Source organism: Dictyostelium discoideum (assembly GCF_000004695.1).
Source record: "Dictyostelium discoideum AX4 chromosome 3 chromosome, whole genome shotgun sequence".
Classification (NCBI taxonomy): domain Eukaryota; phylum Evosea; class Eumycetozoa; order Dictyosteliales; family Dictyosteliaceae; genus Dictyostelium; species Dictyostelium discoideum.
Genome location: NC_007089.4, coordinates 855,101 through 867,600, shown reverse-complemented (window position 1 = coordinate 867,600; position 12,500 = coordinate 855,101). Strand labels below are relative to the sequence as shown.

Genomic DNA, 12,500 nt, shown 5'->3' with positions numbered 1-12,500 from the left:
ATTTATTTGGATCAAGTGCAAATGGTATGTCATTAAAGAATGGTGATATTGACATTTGTATGGTGATTGATCAATCATCAGAGGGTACATCCGATGTAATTATAGAGAGATTGGCAGAGATGTTAAAGATTAATGGATTTCAAAAGATATTGGCAATTCCAACAGCACGTGTACCAATCGTTAAATTTAAGGATCCAAACACTGGTTTATCATGTGATATTTGTATGAACAATAGATTGGCAATCTATAACACTAGATTGGTTCAAGATTATTCAATGATCGATGAAAGAATGAAACCATTGGTTTATGTTGTAAAAAGATGGGCAAAGAGAAGAAAGATCAATGAACCTTCGTTGGGCACATTGTCATCGTATGCTTACATTAATTTGGTAATTAGTTTTCTTCAAACTCGTCAACCACCAATATTACCATGTTTACAAGAGTTGGCAAATGGTCCAAAGCTTATCAATGGTAAGGAGTATGGTGACCTATTACCCGATGTTATGGTCGATGGCTTCAACTGTAAATATTATAATGACATTAGTAAATTGGTTGGATTTGGTAGTGACAATAAAGAGACTTTGGGTTCTTTGGTCTTTCATTTCTTTCAAACTTACTCAAGAGAATTCAGTTTCATGAATCAAGTAGTCTCAATTCGTACTGGTAGTCCAATTCAAAAATCCTCAAAAACTTGGGAATCAATCGCAAAGAAAAGTCATTATTGGTTCAGTATTGAAGATCCTTTTGAAACAACTCATAATTTAGCTAGGGTTGTCAATAGGCCAAATCTTTCCATTATCATCTCTGAATTAAATAGAGGTTATAAATTATTATCAAAAAATTCTAATCTTCATAAAGTTTTAAGAGAATATCATAATGATGAATGATAAAATTAAAAAAAAAAAAAAAAAAAAAAAAACTTTAGGAATGTATATATATATCTTTAAATAAATTATAAAAACAACAACAAAACAAAACAAAACATTAAAATCAAAACGTAACCAACCTTTAATAAATGTGTCTCGATTATAAAATAATAATAATAAATAATAAATCCAAATCCAAGTTTTATTAATAAACCTTTTAAAAAAATATGTTTTTTTTATTTTTTAAATTGATTTTGTCATAATGTTTAGTATTTATATCTCTATTTTGAGATATAAATGTTTTGAACCCAGAGACGAGCAGCATGATCACCTTTGTTGATATAACCAAATTTGTGAGTTTGACCTGGAGCAATTGAAACATAACTAGCCATATTCAAAAAGAAACCATTTAGTTGAGCACCCCAAATTTGACCAGCATTTAATTTTGCATCAGTGGCAATAACAATATCTTTAATAGTATGTGGTGTATGATTATATGCTTCAACTTCAACTTTAACACTTGGACCATCAGCACCGTCAACCCAACTTTCGGTTACAGTTTGAGTGATAATCAATTCATCACAAACATAAACACATTTGAAAACACCATTATCACAAATACAAGTATGACCTGGTAAACAAGCATATCTACCACATTGGTAATGAGCAGAAGTAACACTAATAGCTAATAATGCTAATAAAATTGCAATTAAATATTTCATTTTTCTTTTACTATTTTTGTTTATACAAAAAATATTGAATTTAATGGTTAATGTAAAATTTAAGAAAAGAAAATTATAGTTTTATACTTCTTTTAATTTCCATTTTTTATTTTTTTTTATTTTTTTTTTTTTTTTAATTAAATAAAGTTTAGTCAAATGCAATAAAAAATAATATAAATACACAAATATCTATTAAATCTTATACAACCACAGTTTTTTTTTTTTTTTTTTTTTTTTATTTTATTTTTTGTAAAAAAAAATAAAAATAAATTTAGATAGTATTGGAGAATATAAACTTGTTTTTATTTTAATAATAAATGAATAATTACTCACGAGGTAATAAGTTTTATTAACAAACATATACTAATAATGAGTTTATTTTATAATTTAAATAAAAATGTTTAAACACTGTTTACACGTTGGACCCAAAGATGAGCAGCATTAACTCCATAACTAATATAACCAAATGTATAGTTTTTACCTGGTGCAATTGTAACATAATCAGGAAAATCAATTAAAAAACCATTTATTTTAGCACCCCAAATTTGATGATTGTTCAATTTCACATCAGATGCAATAATTACATTTTTTATAGTACGATGTGTATGATTAATAACATTTGCTAAAACTTGAACACTTACACCATTAGTAGGATCATACCAACTATTTGTAACAATTTGGGAAATAATTAATTCATCTTTATTGTATACACATTTAAATTCACCGTCACTATTTGTACAAGTATGACCAGGTGTACATGAATAATAACCACATTGATAAGAAGAACCAAGGCTAACAACAAATAATAGTAATAAAACTGTAATTAAATATTTCATTTTGTATTTTTTAAATAATTTTTAATAATTATTATTTCCCTAAATATATATTTTTTATTAGTTATTTATACAATTAATAAGTCAAAGCAAAAATTAATTTTATCTTATTACCAGTATTATTAATTAAAATCTTTTAAAAAAAAAAACTATTTTTTTTTAAAGATATGCTTAATTGTTTTATATATATAAATATTTAAAAAATTATTTAAATAAATATTATTATTATTTTTGTTATTTGTTTAAAATTCCAATAATTAAAAGTGGTATCCAATTTATATTTAACCACAATTTTTTTTTGTTTTTTACCCCATTCATTTTAATTTTGTAAGATATTATTTGGTATTTTTTTCTATACATTAAAATATCAGTCTTTCAATAATTTCAGATTTTTTTTAAAAATTAAATAATGGTAAAAAATTGTATTTTTGAATAATTAATTTTAAGAAATGGTATTTAATTTTTGTAAAAAAATAAAATAAAAAGTTTTAATTAAGGATCTTTCTATTTAATATTTATGATAGATATTTTTAAATTTTGTAAAGTTAAAAATAGTGGTAGTTCACAAATAAATATTTTTTAATTATTTTCCATTATTTTAAATATTCACTTTTTTATGTTTTGTTTAATTTAATATATTTTTAAATTTTTTTTTTTTTTAAAAAAGTATAATATGATTTGAAATTTAAAAATTTTGATATAGATAAATTAATTTAAAAAAAAAAAAAGATTTAATTTTTTAATTTTTACTTTTTAAGAAATATTTAATAACTTGATGGAAGTATAACATCACCATCACAAGACCAACCATGTAAATCTGGGTAATCCATTAGTGAGAGATCTTTAGTAATACACATAGCAATAGTGGAAATTTTAGAATGTTCACATCCCATTCCTGGTTACCACAGAATTGATTTTTGAAAGCATTAGCAATACTTGATGCAGAGATTAATTTTGAAGATGGATAAATATTTTCATTTTCCAAAGCTTGGGTTAAATTTAATTTTTGATGTAAATTTACTCCTGCTTGGAAATAAGAAAATGTACCATTAACTAAACTATCGCTTTCAATTGCACATGTGCCTTGTTTTGAAAACTCACTTGACCAAATATTTTCATTTGTTTCTGTTAGGGAAATTCAATCAACTTCTAATTGATCATTTAGATTTTCAATATCTTTAGCATTAAATGATGGGCCTTAACAAAATGAAGGATAACTTCCATCTTGGTTTTCTGGTCAAAGACCATGTTTCTTTAATTTTATTTTGAAAACAATTTGTAGTTTCACATAGGTTTTTATTTACCCAAAACTGAAGCAAATAAAACCAATGATAAAATTTTATTCATTTTTTTTTATTATAATTTTAATGACAACCAGAGAAAAAGAATTTAAAATAGAAAAAAAAAAATTTTAGTCCAAACCCTTTTTTTAAAAAAAAAAATGGATTTTCTTACCAATCCAAAAAGCCATTTTTTAAAAAGAAAAGAACCAATAAATTACAAGTAGTTTTTTTTTATAAATATATATTACAATTTTTTATTATTTGTTTTTTTTTCATTTATTTTATTTTATTTTTATAAATTATTTCTAAAACCACTGTTATTAATATTATTATTTGGTAATATTTTTTTGAAATGAAATTTTGAGTCAATAATTTTAATTGAATCCAATTTATCATTATAAAGTAATGAGTAATTATCTAATAATGAAGTTATAAAGTTATTTAAAATTGGAATTCTAAGAGATTGTTCAATTGTTGGAATTTTTGGTTTTAAAAGATTTGGAGTGAAAACAATTGAAAGATTGATATGATTCATTTTGTTATTTTGAGAGTTTGCAGCAACGGTGACCAATAATAATAGAATCAATTGGAATGTGTTTTGATTAACTTGTGGAATTGATTGAAGGAGGGATTTGACATCATTGATATGATTTTCAACATTTTCAGCGGTTGAACTATCATCATTATCACCAAATTGTTCAATGATCTTATCAAATAATTCAAAGGTTAACAATGGTATTGCCAATTCTCTGAAATAAGATTTCAATAGGGCCGCCAATTGATGACCGTTACTAATTTTAGCGATAATCGTATCCAATTGAGATTCGGTTGCACATTTATTTAATTGGTCCCTAATTGACTCTAATTCACTTTGATTTGGTGAAACTCTGAATATACCCTCATCATTTAAATGATGTTGAAGTATAGCATTACAAGTTTTAATGATGAAAATTGGTATGCCACCATTTGAATTTAAAACAATATCATCTTCTCTTTGAGCCAAATCAAATAATGATATACCAAAGATTTTAGTGGACTTGTTTGTATTGGTTGTACAACATAGTGCAGAGAATTGTTTCATTAATTCTTTTTTCTCTCTTGAATCTTCAATTGAGAAACAATAGGATTCACGTGAATTATTTTGATTTACAATTGAAATGATATTTTTATGAGTTGAAGTATCTTGTAAATCTGTTACAACAACATCTGATAACATGAATAATTTTTTAAATTTAAATAATTCTCTTGATGATGATAGCTGTTGATCATTCGAACCACTACCACTACCACCACTACCACCAATATTAATATTATTACCACTACCATTGCTATTCTTTACAAATAGAATTAAATCATTACAAAGATAATAATAATAGATTTGATCTTGTTTTTTTAATTCAAATTTAAGTAATTTACCCTCATGTATGAAAATTCTACCAGGTATGACGAATGGATCCAATGCTTTTCTATTATTAACTCTACGATAGATTGCCATTAGAGTTGAAGCATTTTGAGCTTGACCTAATGAATCTTGAATGAGAGTTTCAACTTCTTTCATCATTGTTACTGCGTTTACAATGTTTACATAATCTGGCCAATTTTGAGGTGTATAAAGTGCTATGTTAAATAATTGACGTTCATAACCAGTTAAATGATTTAATGGTGCAGCGATTAATGCCATTAAATCATAAACTTTACCAGGAGTATCTTCACATAGTTCTCTTAAGAAAGCACCAAACTTTGGATTCTCCTCTTGACATGAAATTAAAGTATCGATTGCATTTTTAAAGTTTTTAACATAGCCACCATATACTCTCAACTCTGGTGCGATTCTAAGGAAAATATCACCCAATCCCTCAACACATGGCCATTTTTTAAACAACTCTTCAAATTGTAGTGAAATTCTTTTATGAACATAATAAATCTGCTTAATTGAGGAGAAAATCGATTGCAAATCCATACGATTCAATAGATTGGAATGTTTTAATCGTTTGTAATAGGTGTTGATTGTAATGTCTAACTTTTCATTGTATCTACGCTCCAATTGGATTAAACCTCTAAACTCTTGATTTCTATCACGAAGTATTGAATGATTATAAACTTGTGATAACCATTCAGTTCTACGTTTTGATAAGAATCTTCTAACACAACTTTGAACTCTAATAACATCACGTAAATGATCTTGTCTCTCAATCCATTGTTGTAAAGTTTGTGTAGCCTTACATAATTCATTCATTTTATCATTCTTTATCAATGTTGTATTACTATCTAAATCTAAATGTTGATTATATAAAATTTCCATCATTTGTTGAACTGCTAAATTATTTATATTTGGTAATGATAAAAGTATTGAATTTATTGCTAAATAAATTTTATTTTGTTCTTCATTATTATAATTATTAATATTATAATTATAATTATTATTATTATTATTATACAAAGTATTTGAACTATTATTAAGTTGATTATTATTATTAATATTAGTATTATTATTATTATTATTATTTAATGTTGAAAATGCATCAGCAACATTTGGAAATGATGTTGATTTTAAAGATGGTACAGTTGAAAGTGGTCTTTTGGATGTTGGTAAATTTGGTGTACTATTATTATTAAATTGTGAATTATTAATATTTAATTTTGATTTATTTGATTTACCAACGAAAATTGAATATTTTCTTGGTGAACCACTTGAAACACTACTGTTATTATTGTTACCAGTATTTAAATTATTGATTACTTTTGATGAAGGTGCTTGTGATGGTAATAATGGTGATGAATTAGTTGGTGATGATGAACTACCTGATAAAAATGGTGAACCACCACTTGAATTTCTTGTATGTTTTTTCTCATAAATTAAATTTGAATTTGAAATATTAATTGGTCTACTATTATTTGATGATGTACCACTACTACTACTACTAGTATTACTTGATATACTACTATTACTACTTGCAATACTAATACTACTATTATTTATATTACTAACACTACCACTACTACCATTAATGGTAGCATTATAATCAGATGGACTATCTGAATGAGATCTCATTTGTCTAGTTGGTGAAATTGGTGGTGGATATTCACTAATTGCTAATAAAACTGGAGAAATTATTGTAGTTTGTCTATTTGATGAATTTGTTGTTGTTAATGTTGGTGTTGGCGTTGGTGTAGATGAAGTTGGGCTCACAGATGTTGTTGTTGTTGTTGTTGTTGTTGTTGTTGGATCTAATGAAAATGAAGATAAAGTTGGACTTGTTGTATCGGGTGTTGTTACAGTTGATGAAAAAGTTGGTGTTGTTTCCAATTGAAAATTTTTAGTTGGAAGTGGAGGTGGTTTAGGTTTTTGAGTTTGTTTATTTATATTATTTATAATGGTTTGTGGTGGTAATGATAATGGTTCAGACACCAATAGTTGTGATGAAATTTGTCTTGAAAATTGTTCAATAGCCTTTGGTGTCAATGATCTTCTGATTGATAATGGTGCTCTTTCAACTGATGGAACTACACTATTTGTTTTTCTATTTGGTGATGTTGATGGTGATGTTGGTCCTGAATTTGAAACTTTATTATTATTATTATTATTATTATTATTATTATTATTATTATTATTATTATTATTATTATTATTATTATTACTATTACTATTACTATTACTATTACTATTACTATTACTATTACTATTACTATTACTATTACTAATATTTTTATTTATTTTAGTTGGAGTTAATGGAGAGTTATTGTTATTATTATTATTATTATTAATATTTTTTAAATTATTAAGATATGGATTATTGTTACTAATATTATTTTTTGGTGTTGGTGTTGATATGGCAGTTGTGTTGGTTGTTGATGATGTATTATTATGATTATGATTATTATTATTATTAATGTTATCAGTTGTTATTTCACTTATTTCATTATTGTTGGGAACATTTTCATTAAATCTATTATTATTATTATTATTATATATTTATTATTATTATTATTTTATATATAGAAAACGAAATTAGTAAAAAAGAATTTTAAAATGTGTGTGTGTAAGTGTGAGAAAAAATATAATTTTTGTAGTATATTTTTTAAATGGGTGGTAGTTGTAGCATGGATTTGCTAGTAAAAAAAAAAAAAAATATTATTTATTATAAATGGTGGGTGGGTATGTGTGTGAGATTTTTATAAATTGATGTGATAAATAACGCTACAATTATCGTTATCGCTATCTTTTTTTTTTTTTTTGGAAAAACATATTACAATCAAAATTTTAAAATCTATTTATATTACAATAGATTTTAACATTATTTTCTTTTTTTCTTTTTCTTTTTCTTTTTGCATTAAGGAAAAACAAAAAAGGCTGGTTTTCCAAACTTTTGTTGTAAATCAACAAAATTGAAAGGGTGAGAAAAATAACAATAACAAATGCAAGAAAAAAAAAAAAATAAAAATAAAAAGAGTATATATTTAAAATTGGTATTATCTATTATTCTTTTTATAGATTTTTTTTTTTTTTTTGTTTTTTTTTTTGTTTTTCTTTTTTTTTTTTTTAATTTGTTTTTCTTAAAAAAAAAAAAAAAAAAAATTAATAAAAATATTAATTACCTTGAAATGTTTACAGAATGTTGGAATTCTGTTTTAAAACAGTGTTTACATCTATCACTCCTCCATAACTGTTTTTCAAATATTGTACAAAAAGAATTTTTTTTATAAATTTCTTCAGTTGATGTTGAGTGGGTTAAAGAGTTGGGGGTTGGTGTTGATAAAAAACTAGACATTTTAAGTCTTGTTTACAATCTAATATTACTATTATTAGAAATAATAATATGTGAAACCACTTTTTTTTTTTTTTTTTTTATTTTAAAAATTATTTTTAGAATTTTATTAAAGAAAAAAAATACACAAATAAAATGGAAAAAAAAAAAAAAAGGTATAAATTAAAAAGTGATTGGTGGTAGTGTCTAGATAATTGTTGATTTTTTTTTTTAATTTTTTTTTTTTTTTTTTTTTAATTTTGAAAAAACAAAAAAAAAAAAAAAAAAAAAAAGTTTTTTTACTTGAAAAACAGTTTGGGTCTGCAAAGAATTTTTGATCACGACCCTTTTCAAATTGGGAACAAAAAAGATTAAAAGATAACATTTTTTTTTGTTTTAAAATTAATTTTTTTTTTTTTTTTTTTTTTCTAAATAATTTAATTAAACAAAAAAAAAAAAAAAAAAATCAAAATAAAATAAAATAAAATAATTTAATTTTTATTTATAAAATTTGAAGCTATATTAACAAATTTAATTGGATCTTCAGCATGTATCCAATGACCAACATGCGGAACTACTTCTAATTTATAATTTGGAAAGAATTGTTTAATTTTTGGTAAATCCCTATCTTGAATGAATTTTGATTTACCACCACTAATGAATAGGGTATCATTTGTGTATTGAACTGGTGATGTTGAGTTTTTTAAAGACTGAATTTCCGATTCACTTGGGAAAGAAGATACACTTTCGATATTTTTTAAAAGACCATCGATATTCATTCTCCAGAAGTATTTACCATTATCGCCCAAAATCAAATTTGTCAATAGGAATAGTCTTACACCTTTATCTGGTACCGCTGGTTCTAGCCAGTCCTCAGCTTGGCGTCTATTTGAAATTTTAGATAAGTCCATCGACTTCATACGTTCCAAGTAATCTTTAAATTCTAAAATTGTATTACTCTTTAATTCACTTGGTGAGATGTCAACAACTATCAATTTCTTCACTTTGGTTGGATTCAATAGTGAGTATAGCATTGCCACTCTGCCACCCATACTGTGACCGATGATACAAAGATCCTCAATTGATTGCTTGTTAATTAACTGATTTAAATCATCAGACATTAATTTATAGGAAAATTCATCACTATGTGGACTTGTACCATGATTTCTTTGATCCACTTGAATAACGTTACAATTTGTTAAATCTGCAATTTTCGGTGAAACTGATCTCCAATTACCACCTGCTCCGAATAATCCATGTAATATAATTATATTTTTAATTTCATTTAAATTTTTACCAACACCATTCGTTGTTGTTGTGGGATTTTGAATATTAAATACTAAATCAACTGGTTTTCCATTATTTGTATTACTATTACAATAATATCTTTTACAATTTTTATAAATATTTGAAAATTTATTATTATTTCTTATCATTATTATTTTTATTTTTTAATTAATTAATCGTTCGAAAAAAAAAATAAAAAAAATAAAAAAATAAAAAAAAAAAAAATAAAAAATTAAAACATAAAAAAAAAAAAAAAAAAAAAAAAATTAAATTCGTTTAAACCACAAGATTTTTGTTGCCAAAAAAAACAGTGAATATAAGGAATTTAATGTTGCATTGTTTTAAAATTAATTAATTTTCTTTTTTTGTATTTAAAAAAAAAAAAAAAAAAAAACTTTAGTTAAAGAATATTTTCTTTTTGTATATAAAAAAAAATTAAAAAAAATAAAATGAAAATAAAAAAAATAAACAATTGTTTTTTTTTTTTTTTTTTTTTTTATAAATATTATTATATATATAAATTTTAAAGATCTTCTCCTAGATCATTCTGAATTAATTCTAAATTTTTACCACATTTTTTAAAAATAAAAATATAAAAAGTTTTATATATAAATAAAACTTTTTTTTTTATCTTATTTTAAAAAACAATCCAAATTATTTCCAAAATTATATCCTGTTTCATAAAAAAAAATTTGAGATAAGGATAAGAATAAATTTGGTATAAATTGTTTTTTTTTTTTTTTTTTTTTTTTATTTTTATTTTTATTTACCAAATTATTTCAAATTTATTTTTATAAAAAAAAAAAAAAAAAAAAAAAAATTCGTTTTTAAAATTTTTTTTTTTTTTTTTTTTTTTCTCACTCCAATAAAAAATTTTCAAAATATTTAGTGTATTCTGACAATTAATTATTGTTTCAGTACAATTTAAAAAAGATGAAATTAAATCCAAACGCTTCATCGTTTGTACCAAAATTTGTTGCTAAACCAGCAGCACCAGCACCAGCAGCACCAGTTGCTGTTGTTGCCGAACCAGTAGCAGCACCAGTTGTTGCAGAACCAACACCAACACCAGCACCAGTAGAAACTAAAGAAGAACCAACTACCACAGCTACTACAACTTCAGTATCATCAATTAAAACTGAAGAAGATTTAGAAAATATTAAACCAACTGAATCAGTATATAAAGTTGAAGATGATGACATCGAAGATGATGATGAAGTTGATGAAGTTGCAGAGAAAATTGAACAAGTTGTAAAAGTATTACCAGAAGATAGCAGAGAACATCTTAATATAGTATTTTTAGGACATGTAGATGCAGGTAAATCAACACTTTCAGGTAGTATTATGGTTTTAACAGGACAAGTTGATCCACATACTCTTGCAAAATATGAAAGAGAAGCCAAAGAGAACCATCGTGAAGGTTGGATCTATGCATACATTATGGATACAAACGAAGAAGAACGTACCAAAGGTAAGACAGTAGAGGTTGGTCGTGCACATTTTGAAACCACCAAAAAGAGATACACCATTCTCGATGCTCCAGGTCACAGATTATACGTACCAAATATGATTATTGGTGCAGCACAAGCAGATGTTGGTATTTTGGTTATCTCATCAAAGAAGGGTGAATTTGAAGCAGGTGTAGAGGGCGGTCAAACCATTGAACATGCTCGTTTGGCAAAAATGATTGGTATTAAATATTTGGTCGTTTTCGTAAACAAAATGGATGAACCAACCGTAAAGTGGAGCAAAGCACGTTACGATGAAATCACAGATAAATTAACAGTCCACTTGAAGAAATGTGGTTGGAATCCAAAGAAGGACTTCCATTTCGTTCCTGGTAGTGGTTATGGTACATTGAATGTCTTGGCACCATTGGCACCTGGTGTTTGTGATTGGTACAGTGGTCCATCACTCATTGGTACCCTCGATAATTTATCAGGAATGGAACGTAATGAAGGTGGTGCCCTCAGAATTCCAATCACCACCTCCTACAAGGATAGAGGTATCGTCAATGTAATTGGTAAGGTTGAGTCTGGTACAATCAGCGTTGGTCAAAGCATTCACATTATGCCTGGTAAAACAAAGGTTGAAGTCATCTCACTCACTGGTGATATCTGTAGTTTCAAAACTGCTCGTCCTGGTGAGAATATCACCATCGCCCTCAAAGGTATCGAAGGTGATGATTCTATTCGTCCAGGTTCCATTCTCGCTGAAATCAATAGACCAGTACCAGTCGTCTCTGAAATTGAAGCAATCGTTTACATTTTAGATATGCCAGAGGAACGTAGACTATTCACTCCAAGCTTCTCTGCCATCTTCCATGCTCATACTGCCGTCGAAGATGTCACCGTCAAATCTTTAATCGCTACCATCGATACTAAAACCTCAACTGAAATTAAACAAAAACCAACCTTTTGCAAAGTTGGTGATGCCGTTAAATGTCGTTTAGTACTTGGTAGAGCTGTTTGTTTAGAAGAATTCACTACAAATCCACAATTAGCTCGTTTCACTATTCGTGATTCAACCAAAACTATCGCTTTTGGTAAAGTTATTAATATTGGTAAAAAAGCAAAAGAAGAAATTGCAAGACAAACTAAAGCTTAAAAACTTTTAAAAAAAAAAAATAAAAAAACAATAAAAAAAAAATAAAAAAAAAATAATAATAATAATTATTAAAAAAAAAAAAAAATAGAAAAAAAAAAAAAAAATCTGAAATAATTTTATTTTTAGAATATTTGTATAATATATATTTATTTAAAAA

General features: G+C 25.4%; 7 protein-coding genes across 7 annotated transcripts in view; 2 read left to right on the top strand and 5 right to left on the bottom strand.

Moving 5' to 3' along the window:
* Positions 1–887, top strand: part of DDB_G0278425 (hypothetical protein) — a gene marked incomplete at both ends in the record, with an annotated part of 3,367 nt that extends 2,480 nt beyond the window's left edge. The window contains one exon of the mRNA XM_637267.1: positions 1–887. This exon is cut by the window's left edge and continues 18 nt beyond it. Within this exon, the coding sequence (XP_642359.1) occupies positions 1–887 (887 nt within the window).
* Positions 888–1,147: 260 nt separating this feature from the next.
* On the bottom strand, positions 1,148–1,588 carry DDB_G0278423 (hypothetical protein; the record flags this gene model as incomplete). The annotated part of the gene is made up of 1 exon (XM_637266.1): positions 1,148–1,588. The coding sequence occupies one exon, from the start codon at positions 1,586–1,588 to the stop codon at positions 1,148–1,150; it is 441 nt and encodes a 146-aa protein (XP_642358.1).
* A 401-nt stretch (positions 1,589–1,989) lies between these two features.
* DDB_G0278421 (hypothetical protein) lies at positions 1,990–2,424 on the bottom strand (the record flags this gene model as incomplete). Its single annotated transcript, XM_637265.1, has 1 exon — positions 1,990–2,424. One exon carries the CDS (start codon positions 2,422–2,424, stop codon positions 1,990–1,992), a length of 435 nt encoding a protein of 144 aa, XP_642357.1.
* A 761-nt stretch (positions 2,425–3,185) lies between these two features.
* Positions 3,186–3,892, bottom strand: DDB_G0278419 (hypothetical protein; the record flags this gene model as incomplete). The annotated part of the gene is made up of 3 exons (XM_637264.1): positions 3,186–3,262; positions 3,325–3,546; positions 3,877–3,892. 3 exons carry the CDS (start codon positions 3,890–3,892, stop codon positions 3,186–3,188), a joined length of 315 nt encoding a protein of 104 aa, XP_642356.1.
* Positions 3,893–3,996: 104 nt separating this feature from the next.
* xacB (IQ calmodulin-binding domain-containing protein) lies at positions 3,997–8,473 on the bottom strand (the record flags this gene model as incomplete). The annotated part of the gene is made up of 2 exons (XM_637263.1): positions 3,997–7,651; positions 8,301–8,473. The coding sequence occupies 2 exons, from the start codon at positions 8,471–8,473 to the stop codon at positions 3,997–3,999; spliced, it is 3,828 nt and encodes a 1,275-aa protein (XP_642355.1).
* A 467-nt stretch (positions 8,474–8,940) lies between these two features.
* On the bottom strand, positions 8,941–9,885 carry DDB_G0278415 (hypothetical protein; the record flags this gene model as incomplete). Its single annotated transcript, XM_637262.1, has 1 exon — positions 8,941–9,885. One exon carries the CDS (start codon positions 9,883–9,885, stop codon positions 8,941–8,943), a length of 945 nt encoding a protein of 314 aa, XP_642354.1.
* A 784-nt stretch (positions 9,886–10,669) lies between these two features.
* Positions 10,670–12,343, top strand: eRF3 (hypothetical protein; the record flags this gene model as incomplete). Its single annotated transcript, XM_637261.1, has 1 exon — positions 10,670–12,343. The coding sequence occupies one exon, from the start codon at positions 10,670–10,672 to the stop codon at positions 12,341–12,343; it is 1,674 nt and encodes a 557-aa protein (XP_642353.1).
* Between the last annotated feature and the right edge of the window lie 157 nt (positions 12,344–12,500).